Raw genomic sequence first — 18,223 nt, 5'->3', positions numbered from 1 at the left:
TGGAAAGCTTTAGATCCTCATATAAAAGTCGCTGATAAACACATGGATATATTGTTCATAAGTGCTGCCACTTCTGTCTAGAATCAAGAACAGTTGAGAGGAAGAGGTTACTGATCAAATCCACTCCTTGACCTTGTTCTCAGCTATTCACACCAATAGGCATTGAATTCATTTTTTTTTAACAAGGGAGTTTTATATACGCATGCAGCATTCTGAGGTTTAGATTTCCTTCCTAGCTGCTAATTTCTTTGAGGCTCCATCTGGGACATTGAGCCCCACCCATATGCACCACCTTGAAGCTTCCTTTCTCTGGTTTGCTGGGGACTTTGTATGGAGAGGCTACATCTGGGCACAGCATTACACCTTTCCAGGCTGCTGGGGGCACAGGGACGATTTCCAACAGAAACCAAGTATATTTGAAAGACACAAAGTCAAGCTTTTATGTTTCCTTCCTACAACCTCAGCTTCTGTTGAAGTGAAAACTAGACTGGAAATAAAGGCCACAGTGATTTTCTTCTGAGAAAACACATTACCATGTTAAAAAAAAAAAAAAAAAAAGTCCCAATTGCTCCGTGGGGAAGGTTTTTATTTTACAAATACTCTGTAGCTCTGAAATGACAGCATGATTACATTTCTGACAGCACTGGTATAATTCTCAGACTCCCCAGGGAGAGCAATTTGGGAATTTTCACCCTGGAAAGAAAAGGCAAACTTGCAGGTGCCAAAGGTACATTTGATTTAAGCACGATTCAAAATAAGTAAATACAGATGATAACACAGCAAATACTGAAAGTTTGGTAATTTAGCAAAAATAAATGGTCTTATCCAGAGCACTATAAATGCGTGAAAGAAAACTGCAAAAATAACTTTTTATTTTTACAACTTCTCAGTGTCTCACTGTCTCCAAATGGGGAGATATGAGAGGAACTGTAGGGAAGAAGAGAAACTGGAAGAGCATAGGGAAATGTAAACATGAGAACGGAATAGGAGAGTGGAGGAAGGGGACAACTTCAGTGTCACTCTCTCACAGACTCTCCTGCCCCTTGTGATCTGGACAGACCCTGGCAGGCCTCGAGTTCCCTGGAGGTTGCGCCTCAGCGACAGATGACCCGTCTCTGACCACTGGGCACCTAGAAGGCGCTTTCGCAGGAGCATGGCAGGGGTCTGGGGCGCGGAGGGGGTGGGCGCAAGCCGCCCTCGTCCAGCGGTTCCCGCCGAGCATGGTGATAATGAGGGTGGGGCCAGCGTTGGCGGTAGAGCGCTTGGTGGCCCCTGGGCCCCTCCTCATCCTCCGCGCCTCCCTGTGGCGCGCAGCAGAGAGAGCCCAGGCGCCTCCGCAGCCGTCGCCGCAGCTGGCAGTCGCCAGCCTGGAAGAAGAGGTAGACGAAGGGATTGAGAGCGCTGTTGGCCATCCCCACGACGCGCAGCGCAGCCGACAGGCCCTCTCCCTCCCAGTCTCCCGCGGGCCCGGACGACCACGCGGCCGCCAGCCGGGCTGCAAAGTAGGGCAGCTCGCAGCCCACGAACAGCAGCGCCAGCAGCAGGCTCATCTTCAGGCTCTGCACCTTGGCGCGGGGCAGCGCGCTGGGTGCAGGGGCTCGGCCTGGACTCGCCGACCAGGGCGCTGCAGCCGCAGGGGCCTGCGGCCGGCGCCGCCACCAGACGGAGAGTAGGTGGCCGCAAGCTACGCCCAGGACCGTGACAGGCGCGGCGAAGCCCGCGACGGCCTCGTAGAACGCGTAGACCTGCAGGTGCCAGCGCGGCAGGGGCGCGAAGATCCCGCGGCAGCGACGCTGCCCGGGCCAGGCGCGGGCGGCCGGGGGCGCCCCGGGCTGCGAGGACGGTGGCGGCGGCGGTGGCGGCAGCGGTGAGGGGGAGTCCCCGCGCACCACGAAGGCCGGGGGCAGCGCCAGCAGCAGCGCCAGCAGCCAGCCCAGGGCGGCGAGGGCACGCGCGGGCAGCGGCCGGCCCTGCGGACGACGCACTGCGCGCTGGCGCTCGAGGGCGATGAGCACCACGAGGTGGGCCGAGGCACCCCTCCCGGATGCCTGCAGCAGCTGCAGGAAGCGGCACGCAAGGTCGCCCGTAGCCGCGCGGGGCTCGCCCAGCAGTTCCCAGGCCAGCTGCGACAGCGCCGTGCCCCCGCACGCGTACAGGTCCGCCAGGGCCAGCTGCACCAGTAGGAAGTCCATCTTGCGACGCTTGGGGCCCGCCCAGGGCCCGCCGCCGCCGCACAGGCGGCACAGCACTGTGGTGTTGCCTGCCACCGCCACCACCAGGATGATCCCCAGGAACACCAGGCGGACGCGGCGGCTGGGCGGCCCAGAGGCGGGGGCTCCCTGCCCCAAGGTCAGGTTGAAACCCCAGCCGAGCAAGATGGGCACGGAGAGGTTGGGCGCCGGCGGCAGAATTGAGGGGCTAAAGAGATCCTCCATCCTTGTCCCGGAGGAAGAGGAGGCACCGAAGAGGGCGGGCAGGACGCGGGAAACCAAAGTGGAGGCGAGGCGGCGCGGCGAGCAACGCTAGGTCTACGAGTTCCCAAAGTTAGTTAAAAAGGCACCCGCAGAGAGAGGGAGATGGATTCGGGCGGCTTTGCGCTTAGTTGTTTTTGTCGATTGTCCTCGTCATTTGTCACTCATATGTGGGTTGTACACTCGAGGAACACACATGATTTCTATTCTCCACCTTCTCCGCGTCTTCCCTCCCATTCCCGGCGGATACTCTTCCAATCTCTGCAGCGCCCCCCGACGCTACCCTCGCGGAAGCCGCGGACCCCTGGGCTCTGAGAACCTCATCCGTTCTCTACTTACGTGTAGAACACAGCAGGGCAGAAGGTCGCTTTGCTTGATCATTGTATACGGCCAATGTTATCCCAGCACCCACACGAGAGAGGACCTCTTGACTGAGATTGTACCACACGCCCCCACCACTCCAATGTGATTGCCAGTAGGAAAAAAATAGAAAAGACATTAGTTTTGATTTTAAAGGTTTGAAATGCCATGAATCTGCATGAGCATGAGAAAAACAGGAACACAAGAAACCTAACAGCGTTTTGAGCAAAGAGGAGACCTGTTAGCTGAATTTTGATCAAGATGTGTCTTCTCTGTCAAAGAATGAAAGTATTTTAATTAGAGAGTACTAAAGTCAATGATGCTGCTTTTAGGAATGGCAGTGGTTTGCAGATCGTTCTAAATACTTCTCATTACTAGGAGCAGTGGGTCACAGCTGCTTTCTTGGTGATGTAAAATTCATTTCATTAGTCTGAAGAGGGCATTAATAGGTTTTATGCAAATGATAGTGCATTTATTACTTTTCCCCTAATATTTTCATCCAGTGAAGGATGCGTCATCACACTCCTCATTCTCTTGATTCTGTTTTCCAGCAGATGGGAAGTTGCTAGGAGGGGCTACGCCTCCAATAAGCCTAGAGAAAAGGTGACTAAGAAAGTGATAAGGCGGCCAATTTTTTAAAAAAAGAAATCCAAGTCACAGGACATGGTTTAGATTAAATGTTGTTGCTTTCATTTTAGCCCTGCCTCCTCACAAACACATTTTAATTTCCCTGTTGCAAGCATCAATTTGTCTTTTTATGCACCATCCACATTAATCATGGTGAAAGTAGAATTTCCTGTACTTCCTGGCCTGGGGGCCAGGGAGGTATGAGTGTTTTCTGGGGTTCACATTCCCAGGCTGAGGAAACATTTGGAACTCTAAGATTCATGGCATAGGAAGATTTGGTGGGTTCCATGATAGTCCTGCCAGCTGCTGTAGGAATCCCATTTCCCAAGCTGTTGTCCTTTGGCCAGAAACCTTGCTTATTTTCATCATCATCTTTGTGGTGCCTTGCTCTGGTCTGACATGTTGTAGTTATCAGTAGGTATGTGTTGAGTTGATGAATTAGTGGATATATGATGCTTTTCAGATAACTTTGAGCATAAATTCCTGCCTTGACTATAAATTCATCACTTAAGAAAAAATTCCTTTTATACTATGCCAGTATTGTCCAGAAGAGCCCAAGGAAGCTCTGTGGAGACATAGGAATAAGTGTTCCTGGTGGGACATTTAAGAAAAAGCTACAGTGATAGCCTTGGAAAATCTGGTTTGATTTTCATACTCTCCCTTTAGAAGTTTTTGTCCAAGGCCTTTTTCTATGCACACACATCATCCCAGTTTATAATGCACTTCTTCCAGGGAGCCTTCTCTGAGCAATGCTCATCATGCAGGGATTTTCCTAGCCAATATCATTTCAGTGTTTCTCAAGATAGTCTATCATTTGTCTCAAATTTGTTGAAATGCTCCTGTATATTAGCATTTCAAAATGACTACAGTGAAATTACATTTCACAGAACTTAACTTTAGTAAGATCTGATAAAACATTGACTTTCAACTAGTTCTTTTTTTTTCTTTTTTGAGACAGGGTCTCACTCTGTTGCCCAGGCTAGAGTGAAGTGGCATGATCATAGCTCACCGCAGACTCGACTTCCTGCGCTCAGGTGATTCTCTCACTTCAGCCTCCCAAGTTGCTGGGACTACAGGCACACACCACCACACCTAGCTAAGTTTTGTATTTTTTGTAGAGGCTAGGTTTCGTTATGTTGCCCAGGCTACTTTTAAACTCCTAGGCTCAAGAATCCGCCCACCTCAGCCTCCCAAAGTGTTGGGATTATAGGCATGAGCCACTGGGCCTGGTCTAAACTAATTCTTATTTAAATTATACATGCACAGAGTTTTGAAAGCCAAATGGAACTAGAAGGCTAATAAAGAGTTTCCCGTTCCACACATTTCCACTTCTTTATCTCCTCTTTCTAGTGGGAACCAATTTAGACTCTATTTGTTCTTTCTTCTGGCATTGACTTAATTCATAATAGTAAATGATATTTGTGTAATGCTATCTATTGATTTAACAAATTGATATATTATCTGTTAACTTCTTACTAGATAAAGACTTACTTCTCACACCTCTGTCACTACTGTTTCCATTTCCCATACCATTAGAACAATACTGTAATTTTGGGTTAGACTTATATTTGGTGTTTATATTATTATGAAATAAAAATATTCACAGTTGAGTGTTGTATATTGTGAATATATTTTTTTTGTCATTTTTAAAGTTAATAATTGCCTTTTCTTACTTTTCATTGTTATCATAGCTAATTCTTCCTGTACCCTCAAATAGCCCCCCATACAATTTCTACAAGGTCAGTTTCAAAACGTAATATAGCAGCTCCAGTTTTTTTTCCCAGAAACCTCTTTACCAGAGACTTTCATTTTTCTCTTATTTGGGCTAATTTCTCCCAAGGTTTACTGCAGAACTACCATCTGCGGACCTGCATTTGTTGTCATTATTGAAACTTTTTGCCTTTCTCTTGGGTTGCAGTTCCTGTTTCTTGGATCTCTGGTCTTTTTCCTTGATTTCTTCCTTTTTGGTAGAACACATCATCTAATATTTCATAAGGTTTACAAGGTTGTACAAAGCCTGAGAACTAAGTGGTAAGAGACCTCATTGTACTCATTTTTTGAGTCATGCAGATTCTGTCTGGACATGTTGCCCTCTAGGCCAGTGGTCATCCTGGCATCTCACGTCAGCATCATCCTAGGGATTCCTTTATCTCATGCTGGTTCTTTTATTTTCTAATTTAATGGATTTTTTTTTTTTTCTTTCCTGGTTTATTTTCTTGCTTGGGAAGAAAGCATCTTTCAGTGACTTCTTGAGAGAGGGTAACTATTTGGGATCCTACATGTCTGAAAATGTCTTTATTCTATGCTATTGCCTAACTCATTATTTGGTTGGGTTTAGAATCCTATTTCTGAAAATCTTTTCCTTCTGAATTTTGAAGGCATTGCTCCATTCCCTTCTGGCTTCTAAGTGTTTTTGTGGAGAAGACTGAAGCCATCTGATTCATGTTTTGCTTAGATATGATCATTGTTCCCTCCTTCCCTCCTTCCCTCCTTCCCTCCTTCCCTCCTTTTCTTTCTTTTCTTTTCTTTTGTTTTGTTTTGTTTTGTTTTGTTTTTGAGACACAGTGCTGCTCTGTGGCCCAGCCTGGAGTGCAGTGGCCGGATCTCAGCTCACTGCAAGCTCCGCCTCCCGGGTTCACGCCATTCTCCTGCCTCAGCCTCCTGAGTAGCTGGGACTACAGGCGCCCGCCACTGCGCCCGGCTAATTTTTTGTGTTTTTAGTAGAGACGGGGTTTCACCGTGGTCTCGATTTCCTGACCTTATGATTCGCCCGCCTCGGCCTCCCAAAGTGCTGGGATTACAGGCGTGAGCCACCGTGCCCGGCCTGTTTTTTCCTTTCTAGAAGCTTATTATTCTTCTCTTTTTTCCAGCCAATTTTACAAAAATGTGTTTTTCTATGGGTTTATTTTTATCTAATGTGCCAGGCATAATCAAAGATAATGAATTGTATTTAATTGTAATACTTATTTAGTGGCCTTTACCTAAATAGTCTCCCAGCCTGTCTTTCTTTTTGGGATGCTGACATTTGAAGAGTCCATGACACATGTTTAGCAGAATATCCTTAAAATTGTATTTGTTTCCACATAATTAAATTTAGATTTGACTTTTCTGGCAGGAACATTACATAGGTAATACTGTTATTAGTGTATCATTTCAGGGGCACATAATGCCACTTTGTCTCAATATAGATGATATTAAGCTTGACGTATATGTTTTGAAAATTCAGTAGTTTTAAATTAAATAAGCAGTACATATTAATTGCAGAAAAGTTAGACAATACATATTCACATACAAAAAAACACAACATACTGCTCAGAGAAAACTGTTGTTAATGCTCAGTGATATATACTTCAGACTATAATGACTAGATCTATATATTACAGAAATAGATTACACTGCATACAACATTTCATATTCTTCTTTCATTTCACCTAAGATTGTATTTGGATCACTTCCCATGTCAGTGAAAATATGATATAATTATCTGTTTAATGTTGAATGGATTACAATTATTTAAATAGCCCCCTATTCTTAAACAAAGGTTTTCTCATTTTCACTTTATAAATAATTCCGTGAAGAACATCTCTTCACCTACATCCTAGCACACGCATTCAATTATTCCCTTATGATAAAATCCTGTCATTGGAATTGCTGAAGCCGAGCATGTGCATTTTTAAAGCGTTTTAACATATAGTACTGAGTTATCCTCGACAAGGGATGCAAGCAATGTATGTGTCTTTTTTCCCCATAGCCACAAAACAGTATGAGCATCATCAGTGTTTGTCATCCTCATAGATGGAAACATTTCATTATTTCTTCATTTTAATAATTGAGATATAATTTATATTTCATAAAATCTAGAATTTTAAAGTATACAATTCAGTGCTTTTTAGTGTATTTACAAGTTTGTGCAACCACCGCCACTATCTAATTCCAGAACTTTTAAATCGTTCCCAAAATAAACCCATACATATTATTTTCCTCTCCCAGCCCCTGGCAACCACTAGTCTCCTTTGATTCTATGGATTTGCTTATTCTTGACATTTCATAGACATGCAATCACATAATGTAGCCTTTTGTTTCTGGTTTCTTTTGTTTTGAATAATGTTTTTAAGTTTCATCCACATTGTAGCATGTAACAGTATTTCATTATTTATGACTAAATAATATTTCATTATGTGGATACACCAAATTTTGTTTATCCATTCATTAGCTGTTGGATATTTGGGTTGTTTCCATTTTAGGCTGTTTCTATTTTGGTTGTTTCCATTATAGTGAATAATTCTGTTATGAATATTTGTGTACAAGTTTTTCTGCAAATGCCTGTTTTAGTTCTCTAGAGTATATTCCTAGGAGTGAAATTGCTGAGTCATATGTGAATTTCATGTTTAACTTTTTGAGGAACTGCCAAACTGTTTTCCATAGAGTCTGGGCCAGTCCCACCATTCATGTATGAGTTTTCCAATTTCTCCCTTTGTGTAGATGCAGTTTCTCATTTGGGATCATATTCCTTCTGCTTAAAGAATGTCCTTTAACTTTTTTTATAGTTCAGGTCTGCTGGCAACACATTCTCTTATTTTTATTTTTATTCTTTGTCTTATAAAGTTTTTATTTCACCTACATTTTTGAAACACACTTTTGCTGGGGATATAGGATTCTAGGATGAGTTTTTCTTTCAGTACTTGAAAGAAGTTGCACCGTTGTCTTCTAGTTTGCATAGTGTTTGATACATTTTGCTCATCTTTGTAATGATGTAATTCTTATCTTTTTGTTTGTTTATTTGTTTGAAACAGAGTCTTGCTCTGTCGCCCAGGCTGGAGTGCAGTGGTGTGATCTTGGCTCACTGCAACCTCTGCCTCCCGGGTTCAAATGATTACCGTGCCTCAGCCTCCCAAGTAGCTGGGATTACAGGTGAGTGCCACCACCCGGCCAGGCTGTTCTTGAGCTCCTGGCCTTAGGTGATCTGCCCAGTGCTGGGATTATAGGCATGAGCCACCATGCCTGGCAGGTTTCTTTTTTTGGAATGTTTCTTTTTTTCTGTGGTTGCAGTCAAGATTTTCTTCTTATCTTGGTTCATCGCAACCTCCGCCTTTTGGGTTCAAGTGATTCTCATGTGTCAGCCTCCCAAGTAGCTGGGACTACAGTCATGCACCACCACGCCTATCTAATTTTTGTATTTTTATTAGAGACGGGGTTTCACCACGTTGGCCAGGCTGGTCTCAAACTCCTGACCTCAAGTGATCTGCCCGCCTTGGCCTCTCAAAATGTTGGGATTACAGGCGTGAGCCACCAGGACTGGCCTTTTATATATATTCTGCTTGGGCTTCTCTAAACATTTAGGTTGGTGATTTGTTGTCTTTTATTAATTTTGGAAAATTCTCAGCAATTATCTTTTCAATTATTTCTTCCAACACTCTCTCTCTCCATTCTCCTTCTGTGACTTGAACTACATGTGTATTATGCCATTTCATACTGTTCCACAGCTCTTGGATGCTCTATTTTTCTCCACTTTTTCTTTTTCTCTTTTTTCCCTTCTCTTGTTCCAGCTCTCCTCAGAAGGGCTTGTCACCTTTTGAAATTCAGGATGTTATTTTGAAAATGTTCTGTTCTAACCTGTATTCAAGCTTACTAATTCTTTCTTCTATGTGTAGTTTGCTGGTAAGGCAATTGAAGGAATTCCTCATCCATAATAGCATGTTTTTCATTTCTAGTGTATCCAATTTATTCTTTTTTAAATCGTTTCCATCTCTGCTGAAATTCTGTATATGTTCATGCATGTTGTCCATATTTTCCACTATATCCTTTAACGTATTAATCATAGCATTTTTAAAGTTACTTTGGCAGTTTCAGCCTCTGGGCCATCTCTCAGTCTGGTTCTGTTTACTGCTTTCTCTCTTAAAAATTGGCTTTTTTTTTTTTTTTTTTTTACTCTTTTGCCTTGTAAGTTTTACTGAATGCCAGACATTATATGTAAAAGAATAAGAGTGACTGATGTAAATAGTGTTTACTTCTGAAAATAGCCATGCCTCTTTACCCATCAGGCTACCAGGGTGGTAAATCTAATCAGTAGTTGAGCTAGGTTTAGGTTTTGTTGTTGCTATGGTTATCATTATTATACTACTGACTTCATATTCCTCCATACTGACATCTTGCATTTCCTATGAGGCCTAGAATGCTAGAAGGTTTTTCTCAGTGTTTCTGCTCCATCCCCAACTTTCAGCTGGCCCTTCATACTTGGCCACCAGAGTGGCGGAGGGGATGGGGATGTTTCTCTCCAGGCTTCTGCCCCTCTCCCAGAAGTCTTGTGCTGTTTGTTGCCCATGGTGGGGGCAGGGTGGCTTTCCTGGCCTTCCTGTTCCAACTTTCGTCTTACGTAGGCCCTGGGGGCCTGAGCCTCAAGCGTGGGAGTTTCCCCATAATCCTGTCCCTTCCCTCTATGGCAGCTGAATTCTGTCTCTTAACTTCCAAGAGCAAGTTTCCTGGTCTTGTCCCTTTTGTGAGAAACCTTTGCTTTGTAACGAAGATTCTGGGCATGATTAGGTTTCTCCATCTTCCCCAGCAGTGATAGCTTTTGCTGTAATCTGCCCCTCCCCAGTGACAGTTGACCTTTTGCTGAGGACTAGGGGTGAGAGGGTTTTCTGATCTGCCCCAGTGGCAGATGTGTTTTACTTTGTATGACAAAAAGTTCTGGGTTTTGTGCTTGTCCTCAAGAGGCAGCCACTCTGTCTATACACCCGTCCTACTAAGGGAGCTCCATCAGGTCTTCTGCTCTGTCCCAATCTTTCTCATTAAGTACCAGGTTGAGTCCGTGAAAGAAAGCCGGTTAGTCAGTGGGCACACCATGTCTGGGGGGTTCCCAGAGTTTCTACTGTTATTTTCACATACATTTGGCCTTTAAGTATATGTCAAAGCATCAATTGCTTTTTTACCCCCTTTTTTGCCTATGAGTTTTTCCTCCTGTGTTCTGTCAAAGGTCTCACCTGTCCTTGGAGGTGCTTGCCACCTTTTTTGAATTCAGTTCACCTATTGCCTGGCAATCTCCTTTCTCTGATGGGCTCAAGAAAAGTTTTGATTTTGTAGATTTTCTGGCTTTATTTTTTTCTTTTTGTGGTTGTTGTTAACATGGGAGCAGTATTCCTTTGCATCTTTGTCTATTCTAAGTGGAAATACAGATCTCAAACCATTATTTAAGGATATCAAAACTTCACCATAAATATTGCAAAATTTATGGATATTTTTTCTAACTTTTAACATTGAACAGTTTTTAAATTTCCCTTAATAATAAAAAGTTTAAGGCTAATAATATTATTCTGAGTATAGTTTTGGTTGTATCATATATTTTTCTAAATGTTCTTATTTTTGTCTGTAACCATGCCATCCTAAATGACTGATCTAAATTTTCTCATTTTTATTACATTTAAAATAGCATCTAATTATAATTTTTTGACCCAATAATTATTTAAGACTCAGATTTTTAACGTTAAAATTTTTTAAAAATTGGGTTAGGCCAGGTTCTATGCCTCATACCTGTAGTCTGAGCACTTTGGGAGGCTGAGACAGGAGGATTGCTTGAGTTCTGGAGTTTGAGACAAGCTTGGACAACATAGGGAGACTCCGTCTCTAAAAAATAAAAAAATTAGTCAGGCATGGTGGCTCACACTGATAGTCCTGGCTACTTTGGAGGTTAAGGTGGAAGGACTGCTTGAGCCTGGGAGATGGAAGGCTGCAGTGAGCTATGATTGCACCACTGCATTCTAGCCTGGGTGACAGAGTGAGACCTTGTCTCCAAAAAAAATTTTGGTGGTAAAAATTCTACCTAATGAAAGCTTAATATACATAATTGTAAATAATACATACATAATTATAAACAATATATATGTATACACACACAAATGCGTATGGCCAATGTAGAAGGGGGATAATAGCTCTAACGGGTCTAGATGGTCTGTTTTCCACATGAGTTTCTTCTACCTTGTTTGTGTTGAGTTGTCTCTTTTTTGCTTCATGGCCCCTCATTACCAAGTTCTTAGTTTGATTCAGTGGTTTATAGTATGTTTTAGTAGCCAGTAATATTAATCCCACCTTGATATTATTTCCCATAATTTTATTACTTATTTCAGACATTCATTTTTCCATAAATACTATAAGACCGTTTCATTCAATTTTAAAAAAATCAAACAAAAATATCTATTTTCTGGAATAAAATCAGAATTGCACAAAATTTATACATTAATTTTGGGGAAGAGATATTTAGAGATTAGATCTTCACATCCAAGAACATGCTGTCATTGCATATTCATATTTTGTTTATATACTTCAATAGACGTTTATAGTTTTTAAAATCTAGGTTTGTATACCTCTCATTAAAATTTATTTTCCAGCCTGACCAACATGGTGAGACTCTCATGTCTACAAAAAACTTAAAAATTAGCCGGGCATGGTGATGCACACCTGTGGTCCTAGCCACTCAGGGGGCTGAGGCAGCAGGATCCCTTGAGCCCAGGAGGTTGAGACTGAAGTGAGCGAGTCATGTTCACACCACTGCACTCCAAACCTGGGTGACAAAGTAAGACCCTGTATCAAAAATAAATAAATAAGTAAATAAACAAATAAATACATATGTATAGGATAACATGAATGTAATATTTTCTCTAATTTCTGTTTTTACCTAGTGATTCCTTTTATAGATATATGTTGATTTTTTTTTGAGATGGAGTCTCGCTCTTATTGCTTGGGCTGGAGTGCAATGGTGCGATCTCGGCTCACTGCAACCTCTGCCTCTTGAGTTCAAATGATTCTCCTGCCTCAGCCTCCCAAGTAGCTGGGATTACAGGCACCCACCACCACACCCACCTAATTTTTTGTATTTTTAGTAGAGATGGGTTTTCACAATGTTGGCCAGGCTGGTCTTGAACTGTTGAGCTCAGGTGATCTATCTGCCTCAGCCTCCCAAAATGCTGGGATTATAGGCATGAGACACCACGCCTGGCCGTTGATTTTTGTATATGCAGCTATTTAACAAATTGCATCTATTCTAGTAGTTTTTATGAGCATCTTCTGGGTCTAATAAGTTGAAAAACCACAAACAGTAGAAAGAACACAAAATCCATTTAAAAAACAAAAACAAAAACAAAAGCAGATAAGGCTCCTAGTCGATACGGATGCTTCTTTCCTGAGGATAGTAGTTTGAATAACAAGGTCCCAGACTGGTGATTCCCGGATTTTGCTGCACATTAGAATCACCTGGGAAGCTTTTTTTTTTTTAGACAGAGTCTTGCTCTGTCACCCAGGCTGGAGTGCAGTGCTGTGATCTCAGCTCACTGCAACCTCTGCCTCCTGGTTCAAGCGATTCTCCTGCCTCAGTCTCCCAGGTAGCTGGGATTACAGGCACGGGCCACCATGCCCAGCTAATTTTTGTATTTTTAGTAGAGACGTGGGTTGGCCAGACTGGTCTTGAACTCCTGACCTCAGGTGATCTAACTGCCTCAGCCTCCCACAATTCTGGGATTACAGGCTGGGAAGCTTTAAAACTCCTGCAGCCTTGGGTAGGGGCCAGGCAATAAAATGTTTTAAACATCCTCAGGTGATTCCAATTTGCAGCAAAGTTGTGAACCATTCTAGCCCAGCATTGAGCAAATGATGGCCCACAAGTCAAATCCTGCATTTTTGGAAACAAAGTTCTATTGGAACATAGCCATGCTCATTTGTTTACATATTGTCTTGCTTGCTTTCACACTTCAGCAGTAGAAATGAGTAGTTGTGAAAGAGACCGTATGGCTCACAAAAACTAAAATATTTAGTATCTAGCCTTTTTCTCAATAGAAAAAGATAAAATCACAATGAGGTGTAACCTCACTCCAATTAGAATGGTTATTATCAAAAGGACAAAAAATAACAAATGCTAGCAAGGATGAGGAAGATGGGGAACTCTTACACTGTTGGTGGGAATGTAAATTAGTTCAGCCATTATGGAAAACAGTAAAATGGTGCCTCAAAAAACTAAAAATAGAACTATGATGTGATCCAGCAACTCCACTAGTAGGTAGATATCCAAAGGAAAGGAAATCAGTAAATCAAAGGGATACATGTACCCCATGTTTACTGCAGCACTATTCACAATAGCCAAGGTATGGAATCAACCTGTGTCCATCAACAGACGAATGGATAATGCAAATTTGGTATATATACACAATGGAATACTATTTAGCCGTAAAAAGAATGACATTCTATCATCTGCAGCAACATGGATGAGACTGAAGAACATTAAGTTAAGTGAAATGAGCCAGGCACAGAAAGATAAATGCTGCATGTTCTCACTCATAAGTAGAAGCTAAAAAAAGCATTGATCTCATGGAGGTAGAGAGTAGAATAGTGGTTACTAGAGGTGGGGTGGGTAAGGAGACAGAGGAGTAACTAAAGATGGTTAACGAATACGAAAGTACAGCAGGGTAGGAGGAATACATTCTAGTGTTCTATAGTACTATGGAGTGACTGTAATTAACAATAATTTATTATAATTTTCAAATAGCTAGAAGAACAGATTTTGAATGTACACAAAGAAATGATCAATGTTTGAGGTACTTGGTATGCTAATTACCCTGATTTGATCATTACACTTTGTATACATGTATGGAGGTATATGTAGTCCATAAATAGGTATAATTATTTATTTAGTTAATTTATTTATTTTGAGATGGAGTTTCGCTCTTGTGCCCAGGCTGGAGTGCAATGGTGCAATCTCGGCTCACAGCAACCTCGGCCTCCTGGGTTCAAGCGATTCTCCTGGTTCAGCTTCCCGAGTAGCTAGGACTACAGGCATGTGCCACCACACTGGCTCATTTTGTATTTTTAGTAGAGACAGGGTTTCTCCATGTCTCTACTAAGACATGGAGAGGTTTGGTCAGGCTGGTCTCAAATTCCTGACCTCAGGTGATCGGCCAGCCTTGGCCTCTCAAAGTGCTGGGATTACAGGCGTGAGCCACTGCACCCGGCCAATAGGTACTATTAATATGTGTCGATTTTAAAAAGATAAAACAAAGGGGGATAGAGTCTATTTGTTAGCTCTTTTGTGCAAGATTTTGCTATAGTTTACTGTTTCTAGAAGGCTTTGCTTTATTAAGAAAACTACTCCCTTGGCTAGGCTCATGGCTCATGCCTGTAATCCCAGCAGTTTGGGAGGCCGGGGCTGGCAGATTGCCTGAGGTCAGGGGTTCAAGACCAGCCTGGCTAACATGGTGAAACCTCATCTCTAATAAAAATACAAAAATTAGCTGGGTTTGGTGGCACATGCCTATAGTCCCAGCCGTTTGGAGGCTGAGGCAGGAGAATCGCTTGAACCCAGGAGTTGGAGGTTGCAGTGAGCTGACATGGTACCACTGCACTCCAGCCTGGGTGACACAGCAAGACTCCGTCTCAAAAAAAAAAAGGAAAAAAAAAAGGCTACTCCCTTTTACTCCCCACCCTGCTACAGCCCAAATGTGTTGTTTTTCTAAACGAATGTGATATTTGGAAAGCTGTAATTCCCAGTAAATTAATTCAACAAGTATTTACTAAGCTTCTACTATGTGTTAGGCATGTGAGATACTTTATGGAGAAAAGGGACAAAATGCCATGACTGTTAGGAGTTTTTATTCTAGTAGGGTCAGGAAGGGTAAAAGACAGCTCAAACACATTAATTATGTAAAAGACACACTAAATTAAATGGTAATAATTTCTATGGAGAAAAATAAAGCAGGAAAGTCCTTGTGAGATGGTGACATTTGAGCCATGTCACCAAGGAAATAACAGTGAACCATGAAAAAATCTGAAGGAAGATCTGCACTCCAGGCAGAAAAAACTGATAAGTGCAAAGAGGTCTTGGTGGTGCATGCCTGGTGTGTCTGTCTGGAAAGAAACAGGGACATATGTGGCTGGAGCACAGTAAATCAGGCAGGAGTATACGAGGACAAGCGGTCTTAGAGAGAACATGCTACCAGATTATTTAGGGCCCAAAGGCTATTGTAATGACCCTGGCTTTTAAGAAAAAGATGGGAAACCAGTGGGGGCTTTGAGTATCCAGGGGTGTGATCGGTATTTTGACAGGCTCACTCCAGCTGCTGTTGAGAACAGACTGAAGAAAGCCAAGGACAGACTCATGGAGACCTCTTAAGAGTCAGCTGCAAAATTCCAAGCACAGGTCATGGTAGATTAGAACAAGAAGTTAGTAGAGGAGGTAGTAAAAATGGAAGCCCAAAAGGTTATTCTCATTCCAGCTTCTAATTAGTGTCAGTTCCTCTCAGATTCTGGCATAATTGTCTTGGTTTTGTAAGGGTTTCTTAATTTTCGGTTTTCATGATTGTTAGATACCATTTTGAATTAGATATTGTCCTGAATATTCAATTGTACCTAATTATGATCCTACACTTAATATGCTTAAAACATGGCAGATGCTTGGTAAATTCTTACAATGAATGCGTATCTTAAAGGTTTTGGGTAGAATGAAGCAGATTTATCTTCACAAGCCTGTTTTCAGGACCACATTTCTATTATTATTGCTTTTCTCTCTATTATTAGCATATACACCCATACTTTAGCTACTTGTGTTTGTTAGGCTTAATTAGGAGATGGATGGTGGATTTGTATAGTTTAATTTTAACCTTAATACTCAAGTCTTTCTTATTAAGGGTTTCACTTCAGAATATGTGTGTGTGTGTGTGTGTGTATGCATGTGTATATACATATGTAATAAAAATCAGATATATTCAAAAGTAAAATTATTTCCCAGAAATTCATAATTACAAAGGTAAGCTCATATAAATTCACTGAAGAACAATAAACAAATAAATAAGGAGATGAACTGACTCATGAAGAAAACTTCAAAGACAGTTTGAAAAAGTATTAAGTTGGGTAAAATTATTTGCAGGTAAGATTTTTACATGGAAAATAATGTATCACTTGAAAAACTATTACTATGAAGTGGTTCAGCACAAAATAAATATGTGGAAGTGGAGTGCACATATAAACAACAAGATCTTCCCTTAGAGGATATAATGGAAGGAAGATTCGCTTAAAATTACAGTAACTGATAAAACAACTGGAAATAAACCCACCTCTGGCTGCACATTAGAATCATGGCTGGAGGGATTGACCAGCAAGACAACAGTAGTAGAACAGCAGGCCTAGGCTCTCTCAGAAGCTCTAATCAACTGGTGTAGCGTAGGACCTAGAGGGTATTTTTAAAAGTCCCCGCTTTTCAAATTTTTTTATGAAGAAATTGATCTATATGAAGAAAACTTAAGACTACTACTGAGGGATATAAAAAAATACTTGAATAAAGGGAAAAACATACTAATTTTTTAGAATGACTATCATAAAGAATTAAATACTCTCTAAAGTAGGCTATACATTCAATGATTTCATTTAACAGAACTTTTCATTTTTGTTACTAGACAGACTTACTCTAAATTTGTATGGAAAAATCAAAATCAAGGAAGGACAATTCTGAAAAAAGAAAACTATTGCAAAGGGACTAGTCCTACCAGACTAAAAAAATAGACTGGTCTGGCTGGATGTGGTGGCTCATACCTGTAATCCCAGCACTTTGCGAGGCTGAGGCAGTCAGGTTGCTTGAGTTCAGAAGTTTAAGACCAGTCTGGGCAACATAGAGAAACCTTGTCTCTATAAAAATTTTAAAAATTAGCTGGGTTTTGTGGTGTGTGACTGTAGTCCCAGCTACTAGGGAGGCTGAGGTGGGAGGATCACCTGAGCCTATGAGATTGAGGCGGCAGTGAGCAGTGACTGTGCCACTGCACTCCAGCCTGAGTGACAGGGCAAGACTTTGTCTCAAAAAAACAAAAACAAAACAGAAACAAAAAAACAGAATGGTTCAGTGCAAAATAAACTGTTCAGAAATGGCATAAGTTTAAATGGGACTTTGGTATAGATAAAAATGGCATTGCAAATCAATGGGGGAAAAGATAATGTATTCAACCAAAGGTATTATATGATGAAGCGCCATTTTTACCAATGGGAGAAGAGACAGTTTACTCAATAAAAGATTAATGGGTAGGCATATTAAAAAAAAAAAACAACTAAAGTTAGATTTCTAATATGTTTAATACATTCCAGCTGGGTCAAAGATCCAAAGGTGAAAAATAAAATTCTTTTTTTTTTTTTTTTTGAGACGGAGTCTCACTCTGTCACCCGGGCTGGAGTGCTGTGACCGGATCTCAGCTCACTGCAAGCTCCGCCTCCCGGGTTCATGCCATTCTCCTGCCTCAGCCTCCCGGGTAGCTGGGACTACAGGCGCCGCCACCTCGCCCGGCTAGTTTTTTTTTTGTATTTTTAGTAGAGACGGGGTTTCACCGTGTTAGCCAGGATGGTCTCGATTTCCTGACCTCGTGATCCGCCTGTCTCGGCCTCCCAAAGTGCTGGGATTACAGGCTTGAGCCACCGTGCCCGGCGAAAAATAAAATTCTAAAAGAAGACAAATGGAGGCTGGGTGCAGTGGCTCACACCTGTAATCCCAGCACTTTGGGAGGCTGAGGTGGGCAGATCACCAGGCCAGGAGATCAAGACTATCCTGGCTAACACGGTGAAACCCCGTCTCTACTAAAAAATACAAAAAATTAGCCAGATGTGGTGGTGGGTGCCTGTAATCCCAGCTACTAGGGAGTAGAGTGGCAGGAGAGTCACTTGAAACCAGGATCGCACGATTGCACTCCAGTCTAGGTGACAGAGCGAGACTCCATCTCAAAAAAAAAAAAAAAAAAAAAAAAAAAAAAAAA

At 41.9% G+C, this 18,223-nt stretch overlaps 2 protein-coding genes across 2 annotated transcripts in view; both read right to left on the bottom strand.

Moving 5' to 3' along the window:
• Positions 1–575: 575 nt before the first annotated feature.
• On the bottom strand, positions 576–4,507 carry GPR150 (G protein-coupled receptor 150). Its single transcript, XM_023212174.1, has one exon. It carries the CDS (start codon positions 2,433–2,435, stop codon positions 1,131–1,133), a length of 1,305 nt encoding a protein of 434 aa, XP_023067942.1. The 5' UTR covers positions 2,436–4,507; the 3' UTR covers positions 576–1,130.
• A 4,690-nt stretch (positions 4,508–9,197) lies between these two features.
• ARSK (arylsulfatase family member K) overlaps positions 9,198–18,223 on the bottom strand; it is a 58,810-nt gene continuing 49,784 nt past the window's right edge. Inside the window, exon 8 of the mRNA XM_023212172.1 lies at positions 9,198–11,078. Coding sequence (XP_023067940.1) covers positions 10,939–11,078 — 140 coding nt within the window. The 3' untranslated portion in view covers positions 9,198–10,938. The remainder of the gene's footprint in view (positions 11,079–18,223) is intronic.

This window comes from Piliocolobus tephrosceles, chromosome 4 (assembly GCF_002776525.5).
Source record: "Piliocolobus tephrosceles isolate RC106 chromosome 4, ASM277652v3, whole genome shotgun sequence".
Taxonomy (NCBI): domain Eukaryota; kingdom Metazoa; phylum Chordata; class Mammalia; order Primates; family Cercopithecidae; genus Piliocolobus; species Piliocolobus tephrosceles.
Note: the sequence above shows the minus strand (reverse complement) of the source record. Positions and strands in the feature narration are given on the sequence as shown.

Excerpts from the sequence above, each read along its gene's own strand:
- GPR150 (XM_023212174.1), bottom strand. The coding sequence starts at position 2,435 with ATGGAGGATCTCTTTAGCCCCTCAATTCTGCCGCCGGCGCCCAACCTC.